Raw genomic sequence first — 18,793 nt, forward strand, 5'->3', positions numbered from 1 at the left:
TCCAAAAAAAATAAATAAATAAAAAAACTGAAATATTGATTTATCTGACCACCATCCCAGAGGCCAAGCTCAGAGAAGTCAACAGAGCTTCTGGACACTGTTAACATAGGGCTTCCTTTTGGCACTGTACAGTTTTAACTGGCATTTGTGGATGTAACTATGTATTGTGGTACTCGACAAAGGTTTGCCAAAATAGTCCTGAGCCCATGTGGTGATATCGCTTATAGATAAATGAGGATTTTTGATGCAGTATTGCCTGAGGGATCGGAGAATCTTTCAATAATGTTCTGTTGAAGGTGAAATATCCAAATGTCTTCCTATCTTTCTTTGAGGAACATTCTTTATAAACATTTCAATAATTACCACACGTATTTATTGTTAAACTTGCGATCCTCGGCCTATCTTTGCTCCTATCCTTTCTTGGATGCTGCTTTTGTACCAAATCATAATTACAATCACCTGTTGACATCACCTGTTTCAAATCATTATTTAGCCAATTTACCTGATTACTCACCAATTACTAAACTGCTCCTGTGCCAACTTTATTTTAAATGTGTTGCAGGTCTGAATGACAGGATAGGATGTATATCTACAAATGAAATGAAGTTGACCAGACAAAACATGAAATATTTTTGTTCATATTGTCTGCCATAAAATAATTAATAATTATTTTATTTATTTTTTCTTATAATTAAAATAAGTTAAAGTAAATTTGGAAATTATTACTTTTTTATTTATTTATTTTTATTTTTTTTGCGTTTTCCATACTGCCCCAACTTTTTCATTTTTTTCTCTAATTATGCTTTGCTTCTGCTATGCAAAATAGACATGCACATTTAGAGCTGTTCAAAAACGTTAAACCTTACGATAAGGGCTTGGAGCAAGCTGCTGAAAATATACTGTAAAGATAATTTTTTGTTGCCCTTAAGAGTTGCCCTGTGTCTCATCTGGTTACCTGTTAATAGCAAGAATTGCCATACAACATTGCAACAAAGTTGACTAGTGTATAATCACCTTAACTGTACTGTAATCCATTTTAAGAGTACCTTGCTACCAAGTGTGCTGCAAGTAACTAACTATAAAAATACAAGAAGTCAGTGAAGGAAGATTGAGGGATATTTTACTGACAAAATGCGTACAGTTCCAACTCATAAAACATATTGAGGCTAGATGCCAAGGTATAAGATCACTTATATACACACACTCTTATATTGTGGTAACCAAAGGCAGTTTTTGACCTAAAAGGTGTTGTGTAAGATCAAAAAGACTTGAAGGTTTACAAGATTTAATTTAGACGTACTGGGATGAATGAGCATTATGCAGCATCACAAATAACTGCAGACCAAAAACACAAAACTAATTCAGCACCTCTCTGTCTATGTTTCTACAAACCCAGTGTTACTTTTTACCAAATGCTGGGCTGATATTCAAAGTCTGCTATTATTTAAATCCAACATGCAGTGAAGCAAAACCCGTAAATACTTCATGTAAACAAAATCTGGATTCTTGAGGGAAAGAAAAAATACAGAGTTGTCTACTAGATCCAGATGGTTTGCGTCTGAATAAAGCCACAGAACACCTTCTCTGTAGTCAGCTGTTAAACAAGGTGGGTGATCTTTAAATGTATGGACAGCTATATCTCATGGGGGCCATTATGTCAGATGATGGTATATACAGGAATATCAAGGCATTTTTAATGACCAGGTGCATCCTCCGCTTTACTTTCTCTCACAACGTCAATCTTTATTAGGATGGGAATGCTTCTATTTGTGAAGGTCAAATAGATTTTTACTGAACTATCACTGTAAGATAGTTTATCTCAAAGAGATATTAGGAAAGCCAGGCTTTAAGTGTAAAATATGGAAACAATTATATTGGGAGAATTAACTTTTTAACAGTGCAAAGTTTTCTGATAATTAAATATAAGGCTATTTTTAAGGCATTCAAATGTAAATATTTTGTCCCATACAGAGGTAAATTTAGGTGGGAATATAGTGAGTATAAATAAGCCTGATCTCACAAGGAAACGTAAGTATTTTACGTTTTATCAGTTTAGTGGCTTATTCATACCAATTTGTATGAGTTCAGTCGTACAAAAATGTAAGATTTAAAAAGGAGGCGTGGAACCTAACCCCACCCCTAACACCAACCATCTTTGGGTGATGAGCAAATTGTACTGAGTTGTACGAAGTAGATTGTGCGAATTCATACGAATTAGCCACTAAATCAAAAAGTTACGAATTGCCGTGAGATTGCTCTGATATAAATACATTATTGCAGGAACTTTTTCTGCTTGTTCAAACTAGTTATTTAAAACAACCCAGGCTCATTCTGAAAATGTACCTCTATATACATTTCTGGAGACCGTCAAATGCATCCCAGGAGCTTGCAGTTTTTGTTTTCATGAATCCCGCTTTGTTCGCTTTTTTAGATATCAAATTTCTCAAATAATCCTAAATAAATCCACCAGAGGCTACTGTTGACTGACTGTTTGTCTGAGTGAATGACTGGCTGACTGACCGATCGACTGACCCACCCTCCTCCTTCCTTAAACTCAGCCAATAGTGTTTTTAAAAGCACCGATTGACCAGCGCCCACCCCCTTTCCTAAACCCAACCAACAGTGTTTTAAAAAGCACAGATTGACCCTCCCGCACCTTCCCTAAACCTAACCAACAGTGTTTTCAAAAGCAATCCATAAAAAAGAAAACCCATCGCCTGATTTTTACCATGTTTTCAGATTATACCACATTCTCACACTGTTATTTACTTGTTTACTTAATTTTTTAGATTTTGTTTGTCTTACCTGCTTTCTAGAACCTTTCTTAACCAGACTCAAACCTCATCATTGTTGTCAACTTCTCTCTGTGTCTCAAGTCCACCGATGTACATGACGAGCTATAACAGGACAAACTGGTAACAGCAGGAAAGCCATCCATATGGAGGTAAGCGGTCAGCTGGTAAGCAAAAACAGAAACGGTATAGCGTTCATTTTATAGACAAACTGCAGCCATACATACTTCTGGCTAAAATCAACACAATTCTTAAGGTTTTTTGGGACAACTTAATATTTTTATGTTCAATCCATGTAAATTTATAAAAATGATTATGTTAATATAATCGATTTGTGTTGGGACAACATGAAGGAATTATGTGGAACCCAGCATTTCTTACAGTGTTTAGTTTAATATTCCTTTGGCTCAGGCAGGGTTGGCACAGTGGCTCAGTAGTTAGCACAGTCGTCTCATAGCTAGAAGGTCGCTGGTTCAAGTCTCGGCTGGACCAATTGTTTTTTCTGTGTGGAGTTTGCATGTTCTCCCCATGTTGGTGTAGGTGCTCCGGTTTCCCCCCACAATCCAAACACATGCACTATAGATGAAGTGAATAACTAAATTGACCGTAGTGTGTGGGTGATTGAGTGTGTATGGGTGTTTCCTGGCACTAGGTTGTGGCTGGAAGGCCATCTGCTGCATAAACCATATGCTGGAATAGTTGGTGGTTCATTCCACTGTGGCAACCTCTGATAAATAAGGCACTAAAAAGAAGGAAAATGAATGAATTAATGGTTCAGGCAGAATTAGCTTCAATACAGCAATTTCTAGAGAATTTAGTATACTCTAATACTGATACATAAATTTATGAAATTTTCTAAAAATAGTTTTGAGGTCTTATGTTGCACTTTTTAAGAATGGTACTTCATGGATCTAATTATGAAAATGTTCTATTTACCACCCAAAGGGTCTTGCTATTATTACAAGGCAAGCTGATAAGCTCTAATTTGGTACTGTTTAGCACCATATTTGAGTTTAGATTATCTCCATAGAGACAGCCCAAAATGAACATTCACTTATTATTTATTCTCCCTCAAGTCATTCCAAACCTTTATGAGTTTCTTTTATTCCCAGGGTGAACACAAAATAAGTCATTTTGAAAAATGACCAATGTAACCATTGACTTGGATTTGTTTTTTCTACTATGGAAGTCAATAGTTATCGAGTTGTATAGTTTCCAAAATTTTTCAAAATAAAACACACACTCAAACAGGTTTGTGACAAGTGAAAGGTAAGCAAACAATGTCATAATTTTCAGTTTTGCTCGATTGATCTCTTTATTATCACTCTTCTTGGCCTCTGATTTGATGATTGGTGTCTGATTGTTCATCTTGTGTTCTTATTGGCTCACATAAAGAACTGTATAAAACTAAACATGAGTTGTAGAAAGAACCTTTTTGTTCTTTAACAGTAAATTAACATAAGAGACACTGCATAATGTAAATAAGTTATCACGAAGTAAGAATATGAACAACTCTGTGATTTTAACAAAAACGTCAGACTGAAACTAATAATTTCATGGCGATGACATTAGGGTAAATGTCTTAGGGTGGTTCGTCAGCTGCAGATGCACACAGATCATAAATCATAACTCCAGCTGTCTTCATTCCAACACTTATGAGAACAAATGTGTGTGAATGTGCATTACTATATTCATACTGCAGTATTAAATGGGAGCTGATCTGTTTTCACTGCAGTCAGAATTTGTGAGCTGACATGAACTATAGCAGGTCTCAATTCACACTGACATTTATCACTTTAGAGGATGAGATGGAAGACTGTGTCCTCTTTAAGGCCTCCCAGCTCTTTACTGTAAAACATCTGTCCTCTCTTCTTCCTTCTGTTACTTTTCAGCATTAATCTCTTTCTCTCCCTTTAACTTCCTGCCTCGCTGCCTGATCCTCCTTTCTCGTTCTGTGTTTTTCCCTCTATCGACTCCCGCTCCTCCTTTGGGAATTATCTTGGTCATGCTTCCTGTGGCTGTGATAACATAATGAGCTCAGATGGAGAGAAAAAAAAAGTCTCTTACCATTTCACGTCACAGCTGTTTCTCCTCTAATAACACTCTGCTGAGAATTCAAACTTCCTTGGCCAGCTTTCCCAAATGAGCCATAATTAGGACAAACACCAAGTCCTCATGAGTCAGAGGATAACATAAGTCCTCTTGGCTTTCTCAGTTCTTTGAGGCAAACAGGAAGCCATTTATAATTGTAACGTCTGAGAGATGGTTTATTTAATCTGTCTTATTCAAACTAGAGGACAGACGCCACTGATGCAGGCTTGTGGTCGACAATCTAGCAACACATCCCTCAGATTTTTTATAATTGTAGGCAATTTTGGAGAGGCTAGCAATAGCAAGCTAGCTTTGAAAGCTCCTTGAAAACACATAAACACACATAGAGCAGAGTGTGTGAAGCAGCACAAGAGATGTTGTTTGTGAAGGATTGGATGTAAAACTTCTGATTAACTGATGTCTGACGAAAACTTTACACTAACAAACATTAATAAATGTAATGTTAGAATGTAACTGCTTGCAGCATTGAGCTTATCCCTAACCATACACTCTCAGAAATTAACGTACAAAAGTTTTCACTGGGGCAGTAGGCTACATAACTATAGAGTCCGCATTAGTACCTAACCCTCGACGGCCACTTTATTAGGTACACCTGTCCTACTTGTAATGCAAACTTCTAATCATTTGCAGGAACAGAAAACACAGGCTCACCAAAATTTGACAATAGAAAACTCAAAAAACGTTGCCTGGTCTGATGAGTCCTGATTTCTGTTGTGACATTTGGTTGGTAGGGTCAGAATTTGGCGTCAACAACATGAAAGGATGGATCCATCCTGCCTTGAATCAACAATTCAGACTGGTGGTGTAATACTGTGGGGGATAGGTTCTTGGCACACTTTGGGCCCATTAGTACCAATTGAGCATCGTGTCAACACCACAGCCTACCTGAGTATTGTTGCTGACCATGTCCTTCCCTTTATGACCACAGTGTACCCATCTTCTGATGGCTACTTCCAGCAGTATAGTGCGCCATGTCATTAAGCACAAATAATCTAAGACTGGTTTCTTGAACATGACAATGAGTTCACTGTTCTCAAATGGCCTCCACAGTCACAGATCTCAATCCAATAGAGCACCTTTGGGATGTGGAACAGGTGATTTGCATCATGGATGTGCAGCTGACAAATCTCCAGCAACTTCGTGATGCTATCACGTCAATATGGAGCAAAATCTCTGTGGAATATTTGCAGTACCTTGTTGAATCTAAGCCATGAAGGATTAAGGCAGTTCTGAAGGCAAAAAGGGGTCCAACCCGATACAAGTAAGGTGTACCTAATAGAGTGGCCGGTGAGTGTATAAGGAAATGGTAGTAAAATGATCATGATAGTAACAAAAAAAAAACAAAAAACAAAAAAACAGAAATGGTAAACTTTTGTACTTTTTCTGTGCTAAAATGTATATTTAAGGTACCAATTTGGACCTGTCCTTTACAAAAAAGATAAATTTCCAAAAAAAAAAAGAGGAGTTCCAAAGCTCTAAGGACAATGTCAGTTTACATTCTCAATTTACTTCATTCTCAAAAAAGATTAAAGCTATTATGCAAAAATCACTTTAATAAGGGGTTTAAACACTCCTTATGTTGTTCAACAGTGTGTGAATATACCCTCTAATGATCAAAAAAAATATTTTACAATCACACTTCATGAAAACCGTCTGAAAAAACACTTTGATTGATATTCTCCCATTGTACATATCAGAGGGGGAAGCCCCAACCATTAATGATGATTTTCCAACACAATCTTACAGCAATTTGTAACGTTTGACTAATTTGAATAAATTCATCTTATTCATCAAATTCATGCATCTCATTTGTACAATTTAGTATGAATCGCTCATATCCTAATAATAGTTTAGGTTTAGGGGTGATGTTGGGTGCCATGCCTCCTTTTTAAGTTAGACATTTTCATATGACTTAACTCGCCACTAAACTGACAAAATACGTTTCCTTGTGAGATCAGGCTGGATTATGATGGCCATAATGGACAACGGCCAGTGATTTAATGTCTCCTCCATAGGACGGTGCTCACTAAAAGTATACTTACTTATTATAATATATTATATTATTATATTTACTATAATGCAAATGCAGGTATATGGAAAAATTCATTGCATCCACTTCTCTGAAAAGTGTGAACAGCAGTATGACACTGATAGAGGGACTTTTGAAGGGGACATTTATGAAAAAATCACTTTTATAAGGAGTTTTAACACAGATGTGTGGAAACATTCTGTGAATTTAACCAGCTTCTAATTGTAACAATTATTTTATTTTATGTTTTAAAATCACTCTTCATATTAACAGTCTGCAGAAACACTTTGATTCTCCCTTTGTATTTGATATCAGAGGGGGAAGGCTCCGCCCATTAGTGATGATCTTTCTCATTAGCATAGGATGTTAGTCTTGTTTTTTAATCTGCCACTATGCTGGCACATAGGCATTCGTAGCTTCGCGCTCTTTTCAAAGGAGCACCATCTCATTTGAATTTAAAGTGACAGTCACCCAAATAGACAATTAGGATTAAAGCTTAAAAAGGGCAATTTAAAAAAGTTATAAAACATAAATTGTGTGGTATTTTGAGCTCAAACTTCACATACACACTCTTGGGCATAGGTCTCAAAGTCAATTCCTGAGGGGGGCGGAGCTCTGCACAGTTTTGCTCCAGTCCTAATCAAACACAGCTGATCCAAAAAATCAAGGTGTTCAAGACTCTTCTGAACACTCGGTTGTTTGGATCAGCTGTGTTTGATTAGGATTGGAGCAAAACTGTGGCCCTCCAGTTATTGAGTTTGAGACCTATGCCCTTGGGACATCAGATACTTATTTTACATCTTGTAAAAATGAGCATAATGTAGGTCCCCTTTAAGGGAATCCTCCACCCTACCTAATTCTTTTTCCCAAAGATTTTTTTTCCTTTTTTTAACTTAATGTCAATATATGAATGGGAGAATTAAAAGAATAAAACCCTATAGATGTGAATAATGAACATTGGTTATATTTGTGCAAGCTCACTGGAATACATATTTAATAAAACAGTTCTAATGAAATGTTCAAGAGGACATTTTTAGTACACTTGTAAAACTAATGATGCATCCCAATTTGCATCGTATCCGTCCTAAACATTATTTAAAAAACAAAATAAGTTTGTCCTAAATCGTATATGTTGAAAAAAGCATGCCAAAGGCTCCAGGGGTGTGTTTCCCAAACAACGACGTATCTCTCTCGAGGCTAAACTATCATTGTACGATGCATCATTTGGGAAAAGAACCATGTGTGACTAGTGTTTCCCAAAACCCGTAGTTTCTCTGTCGAAGATCCACATTAGTTTTACATTACCACATTAGTTTTAACATAAAATGCCCATGATGATGCTCTAAACGGGGTGGAGTAACTGCTTCTTTAGAGAAAAACCCATAATTTCTTAGTGCAAATTATACCGTTTTACAAACACACGCATTAAAAATAAAATCCAATACTAGATTTGGTAAAAACATGCACTCGCTTTCCATATTAACTGAAATATATGTAAATGCCACTAATAGGGCCTGTGTTTGCTTTACTGATAATATTGAGAAGTTGAACATATTCTATTCTAAAACATATCATATAAATCAAATAAATAAATCAACAAGCAAATAAATAATGAGGCTATTTATCATAAAATAAAATATAATATTTATTATTTATTAGAAATGAAAAAATCATACTTTAATAATAATATTAATGATGATGATGATGCTAATTATTATTATTTTCATCATCATTATTAAGTAGGATATTTTTTATTTATTTATTTATTTATTGTAAGTCTACTTTTACAATTTGACACATGTAAATCACTGCAGAAAGTTCCAACCAGCAGGCCCATGTCATCGACAGTACAGATACTTAATAAATAACCCACTGTAAATTAAAAGAGTTAACGTATGCTTTTTGTTTTCACAAGCTTTGGAGACTTAACATAAACTTCGCTTTTAAATAATAGGTTGCCTATAGCTTTCGCCATGAGGCTTTGTTTAAAATGACATCAATGTTTTCAAAGTGCACTGTGAAGGGAACACAACTGCAAACATGAAGATCGCTAAAACTGAACTGTAAAAATTGTTTGAAAGCAAATTACACCTAAGAGAGATGACCTTAATGCTTTTTTATTTTAAATAATTCCAACTTTGAATGTTATAATGTTCTAAATGAAAAGGGCATAGGGGGGATAAGTGGGAATAGAACACAGCCAGGAACTATGTTTCTAACTACAGCTCCACAGGTGTAGTTGCGAGCAATCAAGTTTGCGACGCAGTTTGCGAATGTTCGTTGGAGCGACGGATTTAAGAAACGGCAAATCAACAAACTATGTTTGTAATGATGGAACTTGTGACCTTAGTTGGCTAACGATGCTTTTGGGAAACGCACCCCAGGATGGTTTACTATTTCTGGTAAAAATTAAAAAAAAGAGCAGAAGCGTCCATACTCTAACCGCTGATATTGGAAACAGTACATTGCGCGTTGCACATGAATTCGATAAGAACTACAAACGCAAGTGAAAAGTGTAAATAAACTAATATAGCTGCAAACTATGTCTTTCTTTGCTTCGCAGGAACAATAAGTTTTACTTGTTACAGACAAATCCATAAACAAATATGCGTTTATTAAAAGGAAAGTACAAAAATCGAAATGGTTCTTACATTCTGCATCCTTATTTACCCTTTAAGTGTGTCTCCTGCAGTGTTTAGACACACAAAGAAAGGTTTCCTTTAACTGACAGCAGACGGTAAGAAAACAGTTTCTCCCATACCTGCGTTAACACTTCACTGAAAATTCTTGCTAGAAAAAAATGCGAGCATTAAAGAAACATTACACAAATTATACATAATAAAGCATCAGGTATGATTTTGCCATACATGAATATAAAGCAAATTTTGCAGGAATTATATCTTTAGTTATCACTTACATAACTATTAAACTGGCTCTTATAACTACAAACATGGCGGGCGCGCGTAGAGAGGCTTCAGTAAAGATGTTTGATTTAGTGTTAATTAATATCTAGCCAACTGGAAAATATTTAAATCACATTTTCTGTGTTATACAGTATTTCATCTGCAACAACAATACTTGTATAAAGACGTGTTTGGACATTAACATCTGAATGAATAACTATCCAAAGACCTAAGGAGATTTCTCTGCATGACAGACTCCCGAATGGGAGATTACCTGCTTCTGCTGCAGCAAAGTAATTAAATATGACAGAAATGTGGATGATTGACAGGGCTGATAACTAAGCAACATAACGATCTGTTGACGAGAAAGTAATATGTCCTAAAGCTTGCATACTCTTCTGTCACACACTCAAAAGTATATACTTTTCCTTATATACCTTCACAAAAAAGTACATACTTTTAGGGTGTAGTATAAGTATGCTAAATGGGATGCAGCATAACACTTTCTAAGAGCAAATTTAAAACCTTCCATGACCTGAAATACTTCTGAAACCACAACAGATTACATTAAGTCCTTAGAGATACACACAGCTGAGTTCTATTTGCACATTTATTAGAAAAAAGGCGGTCAAATAAGTTAATGCTTACCAACAGCTTCGAAATCTGCTAGTGGTTTACAGAACTTCTAACACTAGTGATCCACCAACAAGTGCCAAGATTTGTAACAATTTCATAATACAAAAAAACCTTTTAGTTAAATTTGTAATGGAATGAATGTTTTTTGTCGCCTCACAACAAGAAGGTCGCCGGTTCGAGTCCCGGCTGGGACCCGGCTGGTCCAGCTCCAGCTTTTCTGTTGGCGTGGGATTTCTCCGGGTGCTCCGGTTTCCCACACTGTCCAAAGTCATGCGCTATAGGTGAAATGAATAAGCTAAATTGGCTGTAGTGTATGTGTGTGAATGAGTGTGTATAAGTGTTTTCCAGTACTGGGTTTCAGCTGGAAGGGCATCCGCTTTGTAAAACATATGCTGGATAAGTTGGCAGTTCATTCCACTGTGGTGATCCCTGATAAATAAAGAGACTGAGCCTAAGAAAAATGAATAAATTAATGAATGTTTTGGTAAATACAGTTAAGGAGGAAGAAAGAGATAGCAAAGTTTTGTTGAGCAAGAAATCAAATCACCACACTGCAGTATGTTTTACCAGGCTTTTACTGTGTTAAAGTGTAAGGAAATGGACACTCACATTATGAGAGAACAGAAGGCTTGTCTTGGTCTTAATCTGTTTTAAGCCATTGGCCGAATGAAAGAAACTGATTTATCAAAGGTGAAAGGTTAGAGGTCGGCGACTCAGCGGGTGCACGGCTACTAGTTCAGTCTAGGAATCTCCAGACCTACTTCAGAGGAACGCTACTTCATCTGCGCAGCAAGATAAACATGAGTCTATTTCAGTGGGCGAATGGGACATCTGGAAGAAACAAGCTTAGGAAACCCTATATGAACCTCCAGTACCCTCAAATCCTTGACACAATTTAAGCAGGTCAAAGGTCATGGGAACTGCTAGTAAACAACCTCTTTCTCCCATGATTATAAAAACACATGGCTGGATTATGCATCTCGCTGTCAGGAAAACATGGTATATATTACCCTAAAACAGGATTTTATAAATCTGCCCCCTATCAAATGAGAATATTACAGTCGTCTTAACGTTTTGATACTTTCAATATAACAAATGGCCTCAACGGTCAAATATAATCTGTTAATCTTTGCTTCACATTTCAAGAGATAAAGCTGATTCATGTGTAATACTAATTTATAAGAAAGTCATTACTAAGAAATCGAATTTGAGAGTTCATCATAATCCTGGAAACCGTTGCTTGACAGCATCTAAAACAAACCAACAAAAACAGACTTGATGGCCTTGAAACCATTAAAAAACATTAAAGTTTAGTGCCAGGAGTTCATCCAGAGAGCAGTGATCTCACCTCTTGTCGTCTATGAGTGCTTGCTAAAACAGCTCATTGTTTTGCCTTGTGTTTCACAATCACTTCTGCAACACTTTAACACTTTCCCAATCCTCACATTCATCAAATCCTCATAGCGCCGTAGCCGACTTGACCTTGGATGACAGCACTTGCCGGAATCTTCTCTTCAACTCCTGCATGTTTGGGCTCTTTGGCCTGGCAAGGTGTAGTCCACCTTTTCTCTTTTCCCCGTTTCCTCCTCCCAGCGCTCGGCTCACCTCCTGACATAAGTGCAGAAAAGCTGCCTGGACGCTCTCGTGGTTCTCCCTGGCCGAAGCCTCAAAGTATAGCCCTCCCAATTCATCCGCCAGCGCCTTCCCTTCGGGATCTGAGACCTGTCGGGCTCGCAGAAGGTCGCTCTTGTTTCCCACAATGATGACAGGGATGTTACCGCTGGGGTGGATTCGGCGCACATGTTGGTAGAGAGGCTGGATGGTGCGGTAGCTGTTGAGGTCAGTGATGGAGAAGACGAGCACATAACCGTCCGCCCAGTAAATGGAACGGTTGATCTGCTCTTGACAGTAAAGGCCGTCTGCATCATCCTGGAATGACAAATCTGCTGTTAAAGTATGTCCACTGTCCGACTTATCTTATATTGATCTTATTCAAAGTTTCGGTGATTATTTTAGTACTTCTGATTCTGTTGCTTATTGGAGAAATGACTAGGGATAATAAACATCAGAAAATGATCAAACTAACTGATCTACAAACAAGTGTGTTCATGACTACACATAAAAAGAAGAAAACTATAATAAGACAATATCTGTTTGCAACATGAAGCAGCATACCGAGATGTTTTAAGGTCTAAAAATCACAACCCAGGCTCATTCTAAAAAACATACCTCTATATACATTTCTAAAGCTGTTTATTTATTTATTTATTTTTTTTTTTTTTTTTTGCAATTTCACCAGGAGCCGCTGTGAACTGTATGCTTTTTCAGATCTCAAGTTTCTCTCACGAGTTCCATTCAAGCCTGCTGTTCTTGTGTAAATCCACCAGAGGTCGCTGTTAACTGACTGACTGACATATCCTCCTCCTTCCTTAAACCCAACTGATAATGTTTTCAAAAGCACAGATTGACCTGCTCACCAACTGCCCTAAAACCAACCAAAGTGTTTTAAAAAGCAATCCAGAAAAAGAAAAGCCCTCGCCTGATTCTGATTCACATTCTTACCCTGTTATTTACTTGTTAATGTTATTTTTCGGCTTCTGATTTTGTCCTTTTGCCGGACTCAAACCCTGTCATCGCGGTCAACTCCTCTCTGCGGGCTCTATTTTAATGGTCTAGGCACAAAGTCTAGACCACATGGCGCAAAAGCATTAAGGATGTGTCTGAATCTACTTTTGCTAATTTAAAAATGGAAAACTCCACTCTGTGCCACGGCAAATGGTCTAACAGGGTTGTGCTTATTCTCTTAATAAGTTATGGGTGTGTTTTGAGCATAATGTGCATTAAACCAATCAGAGTCTCATCTCCCATTCTTTTAAAGAGTCAGTTGTGTCACACCATGGCGCATTTGCTATTTAAATGGCGGACTTTGTAAGAAGAAAAACTGAACGCTTTAACGCTGAATGAGTTAAACAGACCATTCATTCATTGCTTTCTTTTCAGCTCAGTCTCTTTATTAATCAGAGGTTGCCACAGCAGATCGAACCGCCAACTTATCCAGCATATGTTTTACACAGCAGGATGCCCTTCCAGCTGCAACCCATCACTGGGAAACATCCACACTCATTCACACACATATTCTATAAACAATTTCACCTGTACCACATGTCTTTGGACTTGTGGGGGAAACCGGAGCACCCAGAGCAAACACGGGGAGAACATGCAAACTCCACACAGAAACACCAACTGAACCAGCAACCTTCTTGCTGTGAGGCTATTGTGCTACCCACTGCGCCACCGTGCTGCCCTTAAACAGACCATCTGCAGAACAATAGCAGAAGCTGTGGATTGTGAGCCACAACCTGTAATTGTTTTTATTTGTTAAAATGCATCTGTTACAAGCTGTTCCTAGCACTAACCGCAGGTTGTAGCGAGGACGTAAACAAAGATGTAAACAACAGGAAATGCTGTCTGGCACCGTTAACAATTTAGCTACAAATTCATATTTATCAGTCAAACCGCTGTAAACACTCAGTCTTCAGCAGCGCTGCAGCATCTCTCTCTATGCAGCCGATTTCCCTGCGTTCTACATCTCAAATAACTCACAAAAGATATGTGAAAGTTTGATATTACTTACACATGCTTATAACCTGAATATATGTGAAAGACTTTATTTTAGAAAGCAGGCTTAAGGTTCAGATCTGTCCTCTGTGTCATTTTCTCTCTAATTCAGGCTCAAACTGATACGACTAACAGCTAAACTGACTGACAAGCTGCGTCCCAAATGGCACACTATGCACTATGTACTTATGCACTTAAACACTCAACAGCAGAATATATGTATTTAGTGTCATCCCAAATGGAACACTAATGTTTTTTACTAAGCGAATAGTCAAACCGTTTCCCTGATGATGTTTGTCTAATTAGTGAAGTAAATGACCAATTACCAAATAATACCTGCCAGGAATATAACCGCATTCACCATCGTGAGGTGCTATGATCACTCTCGTAGTAGAATACTGCTTTCACAATCCAAAATAAATAAAGTAATCCAACATGTGCGCCCGATAGCTCTGCCCCTTTTGCTACATGAGCAAACCTGCAGTTGTTGAGTGCGTGAAGTGTCCATCATTACACACTTCATTTAACCGGTTGAATAAGTACATCATCCGGGTAATTAAAGTGCACTTATTATTTTTTCAGAGTAAATGCAAGAGTTTTCAGTGTAAATGCACTACTTACACTGTTTATACTACAACTTGGTGTAGAATAGTGCATAAGTATGCGATTTGGGACACACCGCATGTACAGTATTTACACAGTGCAAAAGCGCATGCTTGTAGGGACATGACACCTTTTCTAGTGACGTGAAGCTGATCCACGAATCACAGCACATAATGTTAGCCGAGCAATCAGAGCCTCTTGATGGCAGGCTTTTAGAGGGATTAGGAAATATGGCAGTCGTTTTCATGTTAGCAGAGTAGCTGTTTATAATCGAAGTAAGATATATGAAAAAATAAGCATGAACACACATTGCTTTGCATCTTATAAACACAAGCAAGCCTCAAAAATTACACTTTGGACCACCCCTTTAACAATTTTAAAATGAAACCATTTTTATACTGTAATAATATTTCACAATATTACAATAATGCCCTCCAATACATCTACACACGTGCAATTTTCATCATTCTCGCCAGATGTAGTAGGTCATTGTTGCCAACTCTTTCATAAAAACTATGAATTCAGACATATTTCTTTTATTAAATCTTATTTTCGCCTACATCAGTAAGGAAGTATGCAGCATTTGTCTTTTTCAAATGCCTGACATCAAAATGTTTGACATATCTGATTGTTAAATTCAAGTCTACAATATAAGACTTATGGAAAGGGGAAACGTGCTGAAAAATGGGCGGACACTAGTGCACTCTGTAGGACTGACTACCAATAAATTGTTTCTAATCTAACTGGTAAGCTACTTCTCAATCATCGTAACACCTATATATACACTGCGCTTGAGCCAGGCTCAGATTCATTGAGTTGAAGAGAGCCCTTCAGTACACATGAGTCAGTCTAATGAGCTTATGGCTGAGCACACCCTCTTTATCTCCCCTGCGCTGCATACTTTGTTTACAGGCCAAATGTTTGAACTAATATTCCCCACAGTTCATCTGAAGCATGCAGGAATCCCACAGGCGAAGAGGCTGACTGATCTCAACGACTGTGATAATACACCACGGGCACACAATGTTTGATGGAGGTTTAGACGAAAGACGGAAGGAAGCGTTTGGTAGTGTGATTTGAAGTACCTGCAGGGAGACACACGGAGTGTCCTGTACTTGCAAAGAAACTTGCTCCCCGTCCAAATTAATCTTCCTTGAATATAAGGCCCCTAGGAATATTAAACAAGACAGAATAAAAGACTCCACACTTACAGTTTATTACAGATGAAGAAAATCATGCCAAAAGAATGCCTAAAACTCATTCAGTCGAGTACGAATGACAGAAATAAATGTGATGATGAGTAAACAAATATGAAAGCCATTTTATAGGTTAGTATAGGATCATAAAGAGAAGGATTATTTAATTATGTTTACCTGTGTTGGCTTCATAGTCTCCTATGAATCTCTTAGTAAGAAATCTTACAATCAGAGCTGAAAATGAAAATCAAATGGAGATTTTGTTTCAGCAAAGCAGGCACATACTGTGCACAAGAAGGCAGAGCCTCAGTGTATGTCGCACCCTGGCGTTAAAACATATCCCAGACATCATGATGTCTTATGATTAAAAAACACACATATTAACTCTTTATTAATGACTTTAAGAGAATTGAAAGGATAAATCACTCTTTTTTTTTGTCACATTTACTTGCCCTCAAGTGGTTCCAAACCTTTATGAGTTTCGTTATTCTGATGAACACAAAAGAAGATACTTTGAAGAATGTTAGAAGCCGGTAACCATTGACTGGTAAGAAAAACAAACACAGTGTACGTCAACAGTTACTGGTTTCCAGGTTTCTTCACAAATTCTTCGTTTGTGTTCAGCTAAAGAAAGAAAGTCAAACAGGTTAGAACAAGTGAAGGGTGAGCAGGTTAAATGACAGAATTTACACTTTTGGTGCACTGTTCCTTTAATGCATAAACATTCAAATGCAAAAGTACGTTTAAATATAAAATATTTAATAGTAAAGTCATAATAAAACGAATTACTAAGGAAAAATATGCATTATGGCACAGCCTACAATATTAAAACATACATTATATGAAATATATAGGCTATAGTTTATTTTCTTACCTGTTTTTCCGACATTGCTTGCTCCCAGAACAACTATCTTGACGTTTTTGTTTGGCACACAGTCTAATACAGGGTACTCCGGTATAGGAACTAGCAGAAAGTTGCTAGAGCCACTGCTCATTGTTCTTGGCTGCTCGATAAGAAGACGCATTTAGAAAGCTGTCACTGTTGTTCGGCGTGCTGAAAATGCATCTCTTTTCCTCCGCTTATTCGCGCAATAGGAGTCCGCTCCACGCGTTATGTGTCTTCCTCATAGCGCCAGAAGTCTTGCGTTATCTCCGCTCGGCAGACTGAGAGAGGTCTGGAGAGATTCTTTCAAACAGATGCGAATATCCAGTGTGTGCACCCCAAACGCTGGCTCCACTTTTGCACCACATGAAGGTTAATTCTGCATAACGGCCCTCTAATGAACTAGTAAAGTTTAATGAAGTAGGCTACATCTGAACAGTTCACAACCCGCAGTTCATGTTCGCCCGGACCACTTTCCACAACTGCGCCTTCAGCCAAAATAGAAAAAAAAAGAAAAAAGAAAACGGAGGGGCGTCACTCAAGCAGACCTAAATTTACTATGTGAATACATTTAATGATTTGATTTGAAATGTGCTAATATTACGAGAGCCATAATTAAAGGGATAGTCCCCCTCATAATGAAAGCATAGGATAAGTAGTTGCAGGGAAAATAATTTTATGGATTAATTTGAAAAATTGAAGGATATCAGGCCTGTATAGCCAGCCTGGTGAAAGGGGTGGTTCTTTTATATTAAAAATAGGAGGACCTTTTGCAGGTATTTGCCCCATTTTCTATTTAATTATGAGGTTTAAATCGGTTGCATTTAATGTCATTTTAAGCACTATTTTTTGATGGATTAGCTTGTCGGATGGTCATCATAACCACTTTTTTGATGAACCAAAACATTTCCTAAAGATTTAGGCTACATCAATTAACATTTACATCATATACATACATCAATTACATCAAATATAATTTGATAAAAAATAGGAATCTGTTAAAGTTTTAAATAAACACTGTAGCCTATTGTCATTTAAATATCATTCATTTAAATAGCAAACTTTTCCTTTGTGTACAAGTCTTCTTTGATGGGTTGTTTTCACAATTTATAATGGCATAGCAGTCAAAATGCAATAAAAAATATATACATATTTTTTGCTTGTTTAAACTACTTATTTAAAATGAGCTGAAACAACACAATTCATGATATTTCATTGTGACAGATTAATTTTTTTTAATTCAATCCACAAATGTGTTAAAAGTGTTAAGTTAGCTTAATTGATTTGTGTTGGGGCAACATGCATGAATTGTGTGGAACCCTGCATTTTTTTTTACAGTGTAGGACAAGTAAGCTCATGTATGAAACAAATTCTGGACCTTTGACAGTGAGGGGTGGGTCTTTCAAACCACCTGAACCCCTCCTGCGGGTCTGATGAGTAGCCTAACTATTCCTTTAATAAGAGGCACACACAGCCTGTGCAATTTTATATTATGCAACTGCAATTAGGGTGCTTTTTTATATATGTAATAATTATTAAAGTTATATTTTACTAGTCTATTATAGACTTACTTTATACTCTATCTGCGACACGGTTTGCCATATATAATATTGATAATGGAATGATATCTTAGATTTCACAGACTCCTAAACATTTATCAAAGTGTGAGGGACCCCCAACCTAAAATACAACTTAAGTGTAGCCTATATTGTGAAAAAGTAGCTATACGTTAACTATTTAACCCTTTTGCACTGTTCAGATAGCCTTTCATTATGTGCGGGATAAAAACATCCACTGAATTAAGCTGCTGTAAAATTGCTATCAGATGTATATACTCTATTGTGTATTTTTATTTTTTGCATAAATCTGTTAATCAACCCCAGTCCTGATAAAAAAAAAATGCTTAGTAAATTACAAGATTTTAACTCTTTAATTGTCAAATTCATAAATGATGCCACTATTTTGGGGAAAAAACATCCAAATTGACATATTTTCAATATAAAAAGTAATTGTGGACTGGA

The 18,793-nt window shown here is 37.0% G+C and overlaps 1 protein-coding gene across 3 annotated transcripts; it reads right to left on the bottom strand.

Moving 5' to 3' along the window:
• Positions 1–11,029: 11,029 nt before the first annotated feature.
• On the bottom strand, positions 11,030–17,256 carry rasl11a (RAS-like, family 11, member A). Of its 3 annotated transcripts, XR_015494747.1 has the most exons (5): positions 16,764–17,256; positions 16,067–16,123; positions 15,779–15,861; positions 11,821–12,401; positions 11,030–11,722 (listed from the first exon to the last, which is right to left on the bottom strand). XR_015494747.1 is itself a non-coding variant. In NM_001017840.2 (4 exon segments), coding segments are annotated over 4 exon segments (762 nt in total).
• Positions 17,257–18,793: the final 1,537 nt, after the last annotated feature.

Source organism: Danio rerio, chromosome 7 (assembly GCF_052040795.2).
Source record: "Danio rerio strain M-AB ecotype USA chromosome 7, GRCz13ab, whole genome shotgun sequence".
In the NCBI taxonomy this organism is placed as follows: Eukaryota; Metazoa; Chordata; class Actinopteri; order Cypriniformes; family Danionidae; genus Danio; species Danio rerio.